Source organism: Lynx rufus, unplaced genomic scaffold, assembly GCF_022079265.1.
Source record: "Lynx rufus isolate CCGP_SWC_20201006 ecotype Redwood Valley unplaced genomic scaffold, mLynRuf1.p SCAF_39, whole genome shotgun sequence".
NCBI lineage: Eukaryota > Metazoa > Chordata > Mammalia > Carnivora > Felidae > Lynx > Lynx rufus.
This window is the reverse complement of record NW_025814855.1, coordinates 2,987,145-3,000,065: the sequence shown is the minus strand read 5'-3', so window position 1 is coordinate 3,000,065 and position 12,921 is coordinate 2,987,145. Positions and strand designations below refer to the sequence as shown.

The window sequence follows — 12,921 nt, the reverse complement described above, 5'->3', positions numbered from 1 at the left end:
GACTTGTTTCTTTCACTTAGCATGTTTTCCAGATTCATCTATGTTGCGGCATGTATCCGTATGCCCTTCCTCTTTATGGTTGAATAATATTCCACTGTATGGGTAGACTGCATTGTGTTGGTCTGCCCATTTGTTCATGGACATTGGGTTATTTCTACCTTTTGTTTGCTATTGTGAATAGTGCTGTTATGAACGTTCAAGAATATATTTTCGTTTGAATGGCCGCTTTCAATTCTTCCGAGTCTATATCGAGGGGGTATGTGTGGCTATTTCACCTTCATTATCTACATTTTACAGGCTTAACGTTTTTTTCCTTACCCCCCCCCCCAAAAAAAAGGAAGGAAGGAAGGAAGGAAGGAAGGAAGGAAAATTCAGGAATGGAGAGGTGAGAAATAAAGTGTCAAGCAGAGAGAACAGCATGTATGGGGTGGGGTGGGGAGGGGGGTCTTGTCTTGGGGGAGACTGAGGGTCTTGGATTGGGACATCAGAGCCGGCAGTGTGGTGGAGAGAGGCCGGGACCCGCACGAGCCACTGTGTTCAGCCTTAGTCCAAGCTGAATGCTGGACGCATTCCTAGCGCACTGAGAAGCCATTGAAAAGGTTTTAAGCTGGAGAGTCACATGATCCGATTAGTGTTTTAGAGAAATTCCTGTGGGACCCGCGTGGAGGCCCGGCCGGATGCAGGGGAGACCCAGGCTGGGAGCAGGGAGGAGGCGGGGCGCGGGCCCAGGTGAGAGAGGGGGGCCTGGGCAGGGCCGGCCTCTCGGGCAGGGGGCGGGACCTGGCTCTGATTGGCTCCGGGCTGCACTCCGGGGGGCCAGTCCCACTGCAACTGCCTCCTCATTGGCTCTCCTGCTTCCAGCCCCCCTACCTCCCGGCCAGTCTCCCGCACCCAGAAATCACAGGCTGTCACTCTAGCGCTGAACAACCTCTCGTGCTCCCCATCCCTTCCTCCCGAGTTCCTCACCCCTCCCTGTAAGGCTGGACGGGTCTGGCCCCTGGAGCCTCCCTCAGCTGACTGCCACCTCTCTCTCCCTGCTTCACTCTCTGCTCCAGCCACACCGTCCTCTTTGCTCTCTGTGGACCCCAGGGCCTTTCAACGTGCTGTTCTCCCTCTCCGGAATGCCCTTCCCCTAGATTTCCACGAAGTTTCCCTTACTCCCATCATTTCTTTCAGATGTCCTCAGAGACACCTCTCCTGTCCGCCTTAGCTAAAAGATCCCTCCTGTCACCCTCTGGTCCTTACTCTGCCTCAATTTCCAACCTGTACTTACAGCAAAGTAGCATTAGGCTACTTGTGGATTACCCACTGATGGCCCATCTCCCCCTCCGCAGGAGTGGAAATAATTCCCTGAGGGCAGGCTTTGCTGAAATGCTGAAATGCTCACCCCTCAGCACCAAGCCGCGCACAGAAATGTGGATGAGGAGTGAAGAGGGGACGAGGCTGGGGCTTCAGGAGAGGGGGACCCCCTGAAGGGAGAAGACTGAGGCTGGGTGGGGAGACGAGGAGCTCGGGTGAGCGTCCAGGTGGCCGCCTGGACGGATCAGCTGCGAGCGAGTCGTCAGCGTCAGCCCAATAATCGGCTCTCTGGAGAGCAAAATCCTCCCTCGTTCCTTCGGAGCCTCAGTTAGCACACCTATGAAATGGGGCCACAGTGAGAGGAGTTAGGTACAGGGTCCAGCCTTGGGCCCTTGGGAGGCCCTGGGGTGGGGGGATGGGGGAAATGGGTGAATCCCTTTCGCTATTGTCTCAGAAGAGAAAGGATTGGATTGGAGGTGAGGTGGGAGGAGTGGAGCCTCCACAGGTCCCTCTTCATTAATCCTTAGCTGGAGGCCATCTCCATGACAACCCTGGCTCCTTTCCAGACCCTCTGTGCTCGACACCGAGCAGGTCTCCAAGTGGGCGGGTCTTGTCCCTGGGGCGGTGCCTGAATCTAAGGGGGCGGGTCTTGTTTCTCCAAGACAGATTCTCTTTTTTTTCTTTTTTTTGCCCCAGGGGATGAGTCTGGTTCCTGGATCCCGGGTTGCCTCTACATTTTTTTTCTTGTGAGATGCGAGACTCATAGACTAAAAGAGCACGATACAAATGCACAGTTAGCAAAGAATGATCACCAGATTAAGACATGGAATGTTAGCTCCCACCCCAGACTCCACAGAAGATTGGACGTGATGCATCCAACCCCACCGTTCTGAGTTTTTATGGGCAAATGTTTTCCTCGCTTTTCTAGATGGTTCACGACCCACAATACATCCTGAACAGTATTATAGTTTTGCTGGCTTTATGAATGTTATATAAATGGGATCATACTCCATGGGCTTCTTCTTGCCTTCTTGCATTGGGTTTCTTTGTAACTTTCATCCATGCAAATGTGGGTTTCTGCACTCCTTTCATTTCATTGCTGTATAGTATTCCACAGCATAATATAGCACTGTTTATTGACCTGCTATACTGTTGATGGATGTCTTATTCTGTTCTGGCTGCCGTAACAAAATACCGCAGACTGGGTGGCTTGTAAACAACAGAAATTTATTGCTCACAGTCCTGGAAGCCAGAGGTCCAAGATCAAGGCACCAGCATGCTTGCCTCTCCTAGGCCCTGATGGCCACTGACTTCTTGCTGCGTCCTCACATGGTGGAGAGGACTAGGGATCACTCTGGAGCCTTTGGAATGTGGTCACTAATCCCATGCATGAGGACTCCACCCTCGTGATTTAAGCACCTCCCAATAGCTCCATCTCCAAATGCTGTCACACTGGGCTTTAGGATTTCAGCATATCAATTTTGATGGGGACACAAACATTCAGACCCTCACAGTGATGTTCCAGTTGTTCAGAGTTTGAGGCTGACCATATGTGCTGCTGGGAGTGTTTTTCTGTGTGTCTCCCAGTGCAGGTGAAGGGATTTCTCTGGGGCTTGTGGCTAGCAGTGGGATTGCTGCATCGCGAGATATGCACATCTTCAGCCTCATTAGAGCATGCCAATCTCCCAGGCATCTTATATTTAAGAAGCTCAAAATGGAATTCTTGATTCACCTAAACCCCTACCCAAATGTGTTCTTCCCCTTTTCTGTTCTTAATTCAAAATGCCACCACTCAACCAGACCCTCTTGATTCCTCCCTTTCAGTTACACACACACACACTCACATTCTACTTACAGAATTCATCTCGAACCCACCCATTTCTCTCCACCACTAAGGTCTAGCCACCCCCCCCATCTCTCCTGCTGGACTGCTATAGTCTTCTGCTTCCATTGTACCCCTCCAGTTCCTTCTCCACTCAGCAGCCAGAGGGAACTTTGTAAAGTGCAAGAGTGATCCCATCCCTCCACGTTAAAATCTTGCTTTCGATGACCTGGAAGGCCCACCAGCCTCTGCGTGACCTGACCCCTCGACCTCAGTTCTTCCCTCTTCTCCGTGCCCATCCAGGCATCCTCCTCGCTGGTCTCTCACCACCCTTCAGGTTCCAGATCACATGCCACCTCTGTAGAGAAGCCCACGGGACACCCGAACTGGGATGGCAGAGTCACTTTCTTAACACCCTCTCCTCATCTCCTTCAGATGCTCAAAACCATCTGGAAATCACTCTCCTTTCTTTGATTACTCTTTTCTCCACCCTATCGCCCCCACACTAAACATAGAAACCCCATGAGGAGTTATTTTCTTTGCTGTTGGATCCCCAGAGAGGATTACAATGCCTGGCACAGAATAGGCACTCAGTATACAGGAATGTAATCTAGTGCACAGAAGACAATACGAATGGCTGACCCCTTCCCTGATGGGCGAATCCTATCCTAGGAATTGGATGTAAGCGTTCAAGGTACAAATTTGGACACCTGGAGGCGGAGTCTAAGAGATAGGGTCTCTGCTTAGGGGTACAACTTTTCTTTAAGGAGATAGTTTGGTTTTTAGGGGGCAAGTCTTATGGGATTGATGGTTTCTAAAGGGCATGTTTAGCCCATTGGAGACGGATGTTGTATTTAAGGGACTGGGTTCCCTTTTGGTGAGACTTAAACCCTTTCTGATTTTAATGGCCGTGCACTCTCGACTCAAAACTTGTCAGGAGGGAGGGAGGAAAGATCTTTATTTAGGGGGCCTGTCCTAAACCAGGGAGGGAGAAACTCCCACCTCTCTGGAGCCAAGGATCAGAAAATGAGACATCAGTGACTGACAGGACAAGGTTTATTGGGGTCCTGGAGACATTAGGGAGTGGGATGAGGGGGCAAGGTCGAGGCTCACAGGGGGGAACCCCCTAGCCAAACCCCCTTCCCCCTTGGGGTTGAGGGGAACACAGAGACAGACAAACCAACAGAGATGGAAAGACTGACAGGTGCTACAGCAGAGTGGGAGGAAAACCCCAATGTCCACCACCTCCCATTCAGATGAGTTCACAGGATGGGGAATGATGTGGACTGGCCCACACTCGAGAGCGAGGGAGGAGTGTCTGCCGTATTCACCTAAGGAGGGTGGGGGGGCAGGCCACAGTCTGGACCAGCCCATTCCAGTGGACAGGGGTGTGTATCTGAATCAGTTCATTCTACTGGGCAGGAGGGATTTCAAACCAGCCTATTCTAGTGGTTGGGGGTGGGGAAGATCATTAGGGTTGATCCATTCTGCAGTAGGAGAGGGAGACCTAATTGGGGAGTGGGGGCTGAGGGCAGGGGACATCTACCCTGGTCCTCTTTCAGCATAAGGAATGAAATGGGGTGGGAGCGGGGGAAGGCAGATTCCGGCTATATCCATTTTGGGGGGGGGGACACCAGTGACTGGTGGGTAGCATTTGGAGGGGATCTAGGGAAATTCGGGGTCATGATCTCCCCACATTCTCCAGATCAAGGTCGTTGGGAATGATGGCTCTCAGGGAGAGGGGCAGCCTTCCCTTGGGGGGGGGGGAAGGTGCCCATCTGTCATTATTAGGGCCCTCAAGATGAGAAGTACTTGGGAGACCCATTTCTCACTGCTAGGTCCCCACAGCTTGGAGGCTGCCTATTGACTTGGGGGTGCCCAGCGTATATTCCAGGGGTCTCACACTCAGGGGTCTCTTCATGGACCCTGGACCCCGGAGCTGAGGAATCTCTCCGTTTATTTGCTGCCCTCCAGCTCAGGGCCCTGTGTGGGCGTCTGGTGGCCCTGTCTCTCCAGCCAGGGTCCCCTTGCTTCAGGGCCCGTGGATCTGCATCCGGGCCGGGCCGGGCCCAAGTCCAGCCCCGCCCCGGGGAGGGGCGGTTGGGCGGAGGCGCGGCCTGGCCGTCAGTCCATGCCCCGGTGCAGCTTCAGGTGCCGAGAGAGGTTGCTGAGCGTGATGAAGCCCTTGCCGCAAATGTGGCAGGGAAAGGGCCGCTCGGTGCCGTGCAGCAGCCGGTGGCGCTTGAGGTAGCACTCGTGGCGGAAGAACTTGCCGCACTCGAGGCACGGGAACGGCTTCTCGCCCGTGTGCACCAGCACGTGCCTCTCCAGGTCGCGCGGCGAGCGGAACAGCTTCTCGCACTCGGAGCAGCCGAAGATCTTCTTGCCCCGGCCCGAGCCGGACGCGGCCTCCCCGGCCGCCGGCTCCCCCTCCGGGGCCGCGGGCGTCGCCTCCGCCCCTCCACCCTCGCCGTGGCTGGCCCGCCGGTGCTCTTCTAGGGCCGCCAGGGCCGCGTACAGGGCCCCGCAGTGGCCGCAGCCGTAGGTGGCGGGCCCCGAGTGGGCCTCCAGGTGGCTGGCCAGCGCGGCAGCTGAAGCGAAGAAGGTCCCGCAGTCGCACTGGTACAGGGTGTCTTCCGGCGCCTCGGCCACGGCCGCGGGCGCTGGGGCCTCCCCGCCACCCTCGGGGAGCAGCCCCCGGAGCTCAGGCACGCCGCCCCCGGCGTGGCCCAGGAGCAGCCCGCCGTCCCAGGACGGCTGGGTGCTGCCTGCCTCCGCAGGACCGCCGCCTCCGCCGCCGTCGGCCGCCCCCGCGGCCCAGGCCTGCGCAGGGGGCGCGCCCGGGCTCTGCAGGTCGTGCGTCAGCTTGTGCCGCTCTAGCAGCGCGGGGGCGTTGAAGTCGCGCTCGCAGCGCGGGCACTTGAAGGGCTTCACATCAGTGTGCGCCGCCCAGTGGGCCGCCAGCTCGCGGCCCTGGTCGAAGCGCCGCGCACAGGCTCCGCAGGCGAACGGGGGCAGTGAGGCGGCGGCCGCGGCCGCGGCCTCCGCCAGCCCCCAGCTGCCCGGGCCCGCGCCCGCCGCCTCTGGGCCCTCTCCGCCAGCAGCTCCCGCACCCCCGCACACCGAGCAGGGGCCCACGTTGCAGCAGACGGAGCAGGGCGCGCTCAGGGCGGGCAGGCCTGGGCCGGGCTGCAGTGGAGACGGGAGCACCCCACGGTGCTGGCGCTTGAGGTGGCGGCCCAAGCTGGAGCGTGAGGAGAAGCGCAGCTCGCATACCAGGCAGCAGTAGGGTTTCTCACCAGTGTGGACGACCTGGGAGGGAGAGAGGGAGAGCGTGGCATCAGAGCAGAGGGTCCAGTCTGCAGGGCAGATTCCTGCCCTCCCGACTGGCCTTGCCTAGCTTCGACCTTCTCCCTCTTCTTCTCTGATTTGGGTCATGTTGGGATTCTTTCTGCCCCTTCCCTCGCAGGACCTTTGCACGTGCTGTTCCTTTAGGCTGGAGAACTCTTCCTCCCATTCGTCCAGACTAACTCTTCCTCATTTTCACCAAGCCCACCTAGGAAACTGGGACTCCCTGGGAGAATGGCTAGGTACTAGGGCTCTGAGCACTAACAAACCTGGGTTCAAGTCCCCCCTCTGCCTTCTACTTGCAGTGAAAACTAGACAAGTAACATCATCTCTGAGGCTCTGCTTTTCTCCTCTGTGACACGGGCACAAGATGTGCCATCTTACAGGGTCGTTGTGAGTATAGGATAAAATCATCACTAAATAGCTACTCAATTCCTAGAAATTGTAATTATTATTGATAAACGTTCCGCCCTCCTATGGATGTCCTCTAAGGTGGTGGATATCAGGAAGAGGTGGAGAGGATCTTTCATAATCCCCTGGGATGGGAGGTGGTTTTTCAAGGTAAATGTCCAACCTTCTAGAGCAAGAACTGTCCAACAGAGCTTTCTGCACTGATGGAGGTGTTGTGTATCTTCACTGACCAATATGGCAGCCACCAGCGACACCTGGCTTTTGAGCACGTGAAATGTGGCCAGTGTGTTACACAAGACTGTGCCTTACTGATAGTGGCCCTTGTGGTTTATTTAAAAGTCTGGGAGTACTAGAGACAGATTTTGAGCGCCCAGTCCTTTTGATTGGTAGTGCCTGCCTGTTGAACTGTAAAGCTAAATGAGAAAGCACAGCGCTGTCTGCTGCCCAAAGTGGGGCCCTGTGGCTCCAAGGGTGTGTCCAGACCAGGGAGGCCAGCCTGAGCCCAGCCTGCGGGACTCACCTGGTGGTGCAGCAGGCCGGTGGAGTCTCGGAACCCTTTAGGGCAGGCAGAGCAGCGGTAGGGCCGCTCGCCGGTGTGCGAACGCAGGTGGTTGGCCAGGTTGAAGCTGTGTTTGAAGCCCTTGCCACAGCGCGGACACGCGTGGGGTTTGAGTGCAGTGTGCCGGGCGAAGTGGCGCCGAAGGTCCGAGCGGTAGCGGAAGCTCTTGCCACACTCACTGCAGTGAAATGGGACCCGGGGAGCAGCAGCAGCGGGAGGTGCTGGGGCCGGGGCCGGGGCGGGGACCGGGGGCACTGGCAGCGGGGCATCATCCATGGTGGCGTGGTGGGAGGGCAGTGGCGAGTGGAGGCTCTCTCTGGAGCGAGGGGAGACATGGAGGGCAGGTGAAGCAGTCAGCTCCCCATCAGCCCTCTCCTATCAGTCTCCTTGGACTCAGGACCCGCTGTCTGTCCCCTGGGAACCCTTCCCACTTCCCTCCAAGCTACACTCAACCTCCAAGCTACACTCAACCTCCAAGCCACGACCACCCACCGTTAAGCCTCCCCTTCTCCTACAAACCCTCCTCTCACTCATCTGCCAATCTTCCTAATCAGTGCCAAGTGGCTAATACACTCCTGAGTGTTTTTAAGCCTCTTCTCTACTTGGACCCCCCCCTTCTCCCTAAGCCCCGCCCACTCTGTTAGCCCCCAGCCACTCTGAATCAGGTCCCACCCACTCCTCCTCAAGTTCCAGTTGCCTCTTGAATTCTCTGACAAGTCCCTTCCTCTCTGAAAGTCCCTCCCAGTCTTCTTCGAGAGTGAAAGTCATCTTCGGGGGGGGAAAAGATTCACATTCCTAGCAAATGGGCGGGACAAAGATTTGGGGCCAAGTGCACTTGGTTCAACCTTCCAGGGCGACCAGGAATGGTCCTGGAACCTCTGAAGAAACCAACTGTCCATCTGCAGAAAGTCTGCCCATCTGCACAGTGGGAGTAACAGGGGTACCTACCTCATGCAGTGGAGGTGAGGCGTAAGCAAAACTGTGGCAGTGCGTGCCGCGCCCTGACTCAGGCAGGGGCCCAGCAAAGGCTCAACAGGCAAGCTGTTCTGATTACTACTGCCCGCCAAGTTCCTCTGAGATTGCTCTCTAAATCCTACCATCTCTTCTCTGCTAAGGTGCGCCTCCAGAACGCCACACAGGTTGTCGTCTCCACCTAGCCTGTAGGGGGGCCCGTCCTTTCCAAGACCCTCCACTCAGCCTTCCGGGGGGAGCCCCTTCCCAGCCCTCCAAATCATTGCACTTACGTTATGAAGACTTGTTATTTCCACTAAGACTCATTACACGCCTAAATCCCATCACCTCACTGCGCCCACTCCTGCACAAACTACTCCCCTTCTACTCTAAGCTCCGCCCACCTGTGCCCTGAGTCCCATTCCCGCTTCCCCCCCCTCCCCCCCCCCCCCCGACTCAGCCCAGGTAAGTCCCTTCCACCCTTCAACCTGGGACCCTCCTAGCACTCCTTGGCCACGCCCCTTATCAAGCCCCACCCATTGCTAAGCCCCACCCATTTTCTACCCATAGTCCCGTTTCTTCCACTAAGCCCAACCTATTTCCATTCTAAGCCACGCCCCTCTGGAAGCTCCTCCCCGCAGCTGCTCCGCCCCTGTCGCCGCTAAGCCCCGCCTCCTTCCCACCCAGTCGCCTGCAGGACTGGCCCCCCCCCCTCCCCTGTCGGCTCTGGGACCGAGGCCCTGAGTACCGGCCTTTTGTGCCCCTCCCCCCTGTCCCTAAGAGGTGCGGCCCGGGGCGCCCGGGGTGGGAGCAGGTCAGGCGCGACCCGCAGCCGGGCGAGTCCACCTCGCTCGCACGGAGCGGGGGTTTTGGAGCCCTGGGGCGGCCCCAGGAGGCCGGGAAAGTCAGTCGGCTTTTCTCTTTAATTACTTACACCTCCCTCTGGGCGCCGACATTTTGGGCAGCGGGGGCAGCGTCACTTCCACCCGGGGGCCCCTCGACTTCCGCCTCGACTCCCTGCTCCCCCACACTCCTTTCTCCCGCCCCCTTGGCTTCCCCCTCCCCACCGCCCGCCCTTATCCCTGTTTCCCGTCCCTTCCCCAGCACTGGAAGTTGGGGAAGCCAGGGTGGCGCCATCTTTGGTGAGGGCAGAGTGGGGCGGAGCTAAGGGGGGGGAACTCCCGGCGCCATACAGACTGAGGGCAACAGGCTCCCGCCGCGGCCTCCTGCCCTCGGTGTCTGTGCTGGCGGGAGTTCACGTTGATGAGGGCAGATGTGATTCCCTTTTCACAGCCTTAGACTCCTCCTGTGTAGGATGTAGCTTTGAGTCCGGAGAAAAGAAAAATCAAAGTTCGGCGACTGTGGTAGAGTTAGGAGGAAAGAGCAGGTCCCATGTTGTTGTCAGCCCTCCAGGGGGCTTTGAAGCCTATCAGGCGCCATGTTAATTACGGGAACAAACAGCCATTTTCCCGCTCCTCATCCTTGTGGTACCTGCCTTTGATTGGGTCACCCTGCTGGGTACTTTGTGGGAGGAAAGACATTTCTGTGTGGTCCAGAATGTGTTGGTGGGGTTATTTCCCGCTCGGGGCCAGCGAAGGCGACGGGCGCGCAGGCGCGTTTTGGCTGCAAGGACGTGACCGGTCCTTAGGACCCGGCGCGTCCTCTTTGTTCCCCGCGGGCGCGGGCCCGACTGAGAGGGAGTGGGGGAGGGAGAGGGCGGGGCCGTCCCCAAGCGCGCCGCCGAGGGGCAGGGCCCCCTGGCCCCCGCCCCTTCCCACGCGCCGGCCCCGTCGCCCCCGCGCGCGCACACTCGCGAGCCCAGGCGACATGCAAATGAGGTACCCGAGAGGCGGGGGTCCGGGCGGGGAGAGGGGAGCGGAGGGAGGGGAGGCCCGGGGCCGCGCGCTCCTGGAGCGCGCCCCCACACCTGCTTCTACGCCCGCGCCCGCCGCAGCGCGCGCGCCGACCTCGCGCCCCGCGGAGTCGGCCCGGGCGCGCGCGCGCAGACCCCCTTCCTGGAGGCCCTCGCCGTCCGCGGCCCGCGCGCCGCTCATTGGCCGCCGCCCCCGCAGGGCCCGCCCCGCGCGCTCGGGCCGCCGGGCGCGTGCCTGCACGGGGGTGGCAGAGGGGCAAGGGGCGAGGCCCCTGTTCCGGAGACCCCGGTTCTAGTCCAGGCCTTCCTACCGGAGCGAACCATGTGATCGTGGAAAAGTGGTGGCCCCTCTCTGGCCTTCAATGTATGTGCCTGTTCCAGTGGCACCTGCAGCCCCAGCTGTTAACTGCACCTCTTCCTTCCTCACTCTCGCCTTAATTACACCCTAGTCTCATGGTCCCATGCTCTGTCGATGGAGGTCATGGTGGTGATGGTAGTTTACTGAGTGCTTACTATTACCGACTGACAACTTGCTATAGCCATTTTACAGAGGTGGAAACTGGCCCAGAAAAGCAAAGTCATTTGTTAATTAATGGCAGAGCTGGATCTAACCCAGGTGTAAGGAACCCTATGGTATCCCCTTGTCTCCTTGGGTGCATTTCTTCTCACTCCCTGCGCCTTTGGGGTCCTGGAGATCTAGTTCGAGTCCTGATCCCGCTCTTGTTTGCAGAGAGGGCTTGGGCAACTGACCAGGCTTTCCTGTGCCTCTGTTTCCCCAGCTGCAAAATGGGGGTGATGTACCATTATTCATTAAGTTGGCGTGGGGCTTAGCTGTCAGTGAGTGCCTAGCTGATATCTTCTAGGCACTTCTGTGCACTGAGCACTTTATGTGTATTATCCTCATGCCATGTCTGTGCGAGTAAGATGACCTATTCGTCCTATTTTGCAAAAGGCTTAACGGAGGCTCAGAGAAATAATTGCCCCAGACCACACAGAGAGTGAGTGACAGACTCAGGAGTTGAACCCAGACCCTGTGAGTTGGGAGCCTTAACAGTTCCCATATATTTCTTCACCCACGACTTGGGGCCAAACATCACCTGGGACCACCAGTCCCTGTCTTCTCCCAGTCCTGAACTCCCACACTCCTCCCACTTTGCCAAACAGAAGCGGGACAAAACATTTCTGGGCCTCCATGGCTCAGGTTTGATGGGCTCTTTGTTTTGAGGATCGCAATACTGGCCCATACCCTTAGTTGGACTCTATCCTATCCTCCTATGAAGATTTTCCTTTATTTTGATTCAAGATGACTCTGAACTTCTAGGAAGGGGGTGAGGGAGGCTTAGGAGACACCTGTGTGGCTAAAGGTAGTGTCTTTTTACCAATGGTTGGAATTATCTTGCTATTTTACCCACCAGTGTAGCTATAACTGTCCAGGTGAATGTTGGCCATGCCCAGGTCGAGAGACTCAGACCAAGGGATGGGCGAGGTGTTGGGGGACAAGGGATGACTCAGACCCTCCCTGCACTGACGGCTGCCCCCTCTCTCCTCTTAGCCCGGCTCCAGTGCCCAGACCCAAGCCCCCCACTGCTCAATGGACACCCCCAGCCCAGACCCGTTGCCTTCGCCTTTGCCCGGGGAGGAAGAGAAACCTCTGGCCTTACCTCCTCCTGTTCCCCGGGGCCGCCGAGGCCGGCGCCCTGGGGGGGCCACCTCCTCGAATCGGACGCTCAAGGCCGCCCTCCCTCGCAAGCGGGGCCGCCCCCCCAAGTCAGGGCAGGAGCCCCCGCTGGCACAGGGGGTGACAGCCCCTGTGGGCAGCGGCGGTGGCAGCGACCTCCTGTTGATCGATGATCAGGGTGTGCCCTATACAGTCTCTGAGGGGTCAGCGGCTGGTTTGCCTGAGGGCTCCGGCCCCAAGAAGGCCCCGCACTTCTGCCCGGTGTGCCTGCGGGCCTTCCCCTACCTCTCCGACCTGGAACGCCACAGCATCTCGCACTCAGAGCTGAAGCCGCACGAGTGCAAGGATTGCGGCAAGACCTTCAAGCGGTCCAGCCACCTACGGCGGCACTGCAACATCCATGCCGGCCTGCGGCCCTTCCGCTGCCCACTCTGCCCTCGTCGCTTCCGCGAGGCGGGTGAGCTGGCCCACCACCACCGTGTCCACTCCGGGGAGCGCCCCTACCAGTGCCCTGTCTGCCGGCTGCGCTTCACGGAGGCCAACACGCTCCGGCGCCATGCCAAACGCAAGCACCCCGAGGCCATGGGGGCACCCCTGTGTTCCCCGGACCCAGGGCCCGAACCACCGTGGGACGACGAGGGCATTCCGGCTACGGCAGGGGCTGAAGAGGGGGTGGAGGAGCCGGAGGGCAAAGAGCTGGCTTGACCCACACCCTGGGCCACCTGTCCCCAGGCCAGGTTTAGAGCTGGGAGTTCAGCTGGTGCTGAGCCTGGGCAGGAAAGCTGGGACGCCCTCATACCTGGTGGTCTTCCCGTTGTGGGAGGGGGTTGAGGGTGAGGACCTAAACTCCTGGGTCCTGCTGCCTTCCGCCACCCTCCCCCGGACTGACAGGCCCCTGGAGGCAGGGGCCTTGGAAATAAATATCTGCCTACTGGCTTCCTGTGTGTATTCAGTGATGGTACCAGGGCTGGCCCTCCCTT

The 12,921-nt window shown here is 58.4% G+C and overlaps 2 protein-coding genes across 3 annotated transcripts; one reads left to right on the top strand and one right to left on the bottom strand.

Moving 5' to 3' along the window:
* Positions 1-4,159: 4,159 nt before the first annotated feature.
* On the bottom strand, positions 4,160-9,396 carry FIZ1 (FLT3 interacting zinc finger 1). 2 transcript variants are annotated; one of them, XM_047094355.1, is made up of 3 exons: positions 9,325-9,396; positions 7,401-7,755; positions 4,160-6,433 (listed from the first exon to the last, which is right to left on the bottom strand). In XM_047094355.1, exons 2-3 carry the CDS (start codon positions 7,713-7,715, stop codon positions 5,246-5,248), a joined length of 1,503 nt encoding a protein of 500 aa, XP_046950311.1. In that variant the 5' UTR covers positions 7,716-7,755; positions 9,325-9,396; the 3' UTR covers positions 4,160-5,245. The 2 variants fall into 2 exon arrangements, with proteins under 2 accessions (XP_046950311.1, XP_046950310.1); XM_047094354.1 differs by lacking the exon at positions 9,325-9,396 and adding an exon at positions 8,388-8,800.
* A 750-nt stretch (positions 9,397-10,146) lies between these two features.
* Positions 10,147-12,877, top strand: ZNF524 (zinc finger protein 524). Its single transcript, XM_047094293.1, has 2 exons — positions 10,147-10,228; positions 11,816-12,877. Exon 2 carries the CDS (start codon positions 11,855-11,857, stop codon positions 12,644-12,646), a length of 792 nt encoding a protein of 263 aa, XP_046950249.1. The 5' UTR covers positions 10,147-10,228; positions 11,816-11,854; the 3' UTR covers positions 12,647-12,877.
* The last annotated feature ends 44 nt before the right edge of the window (positions 12,878-12,921 follow it).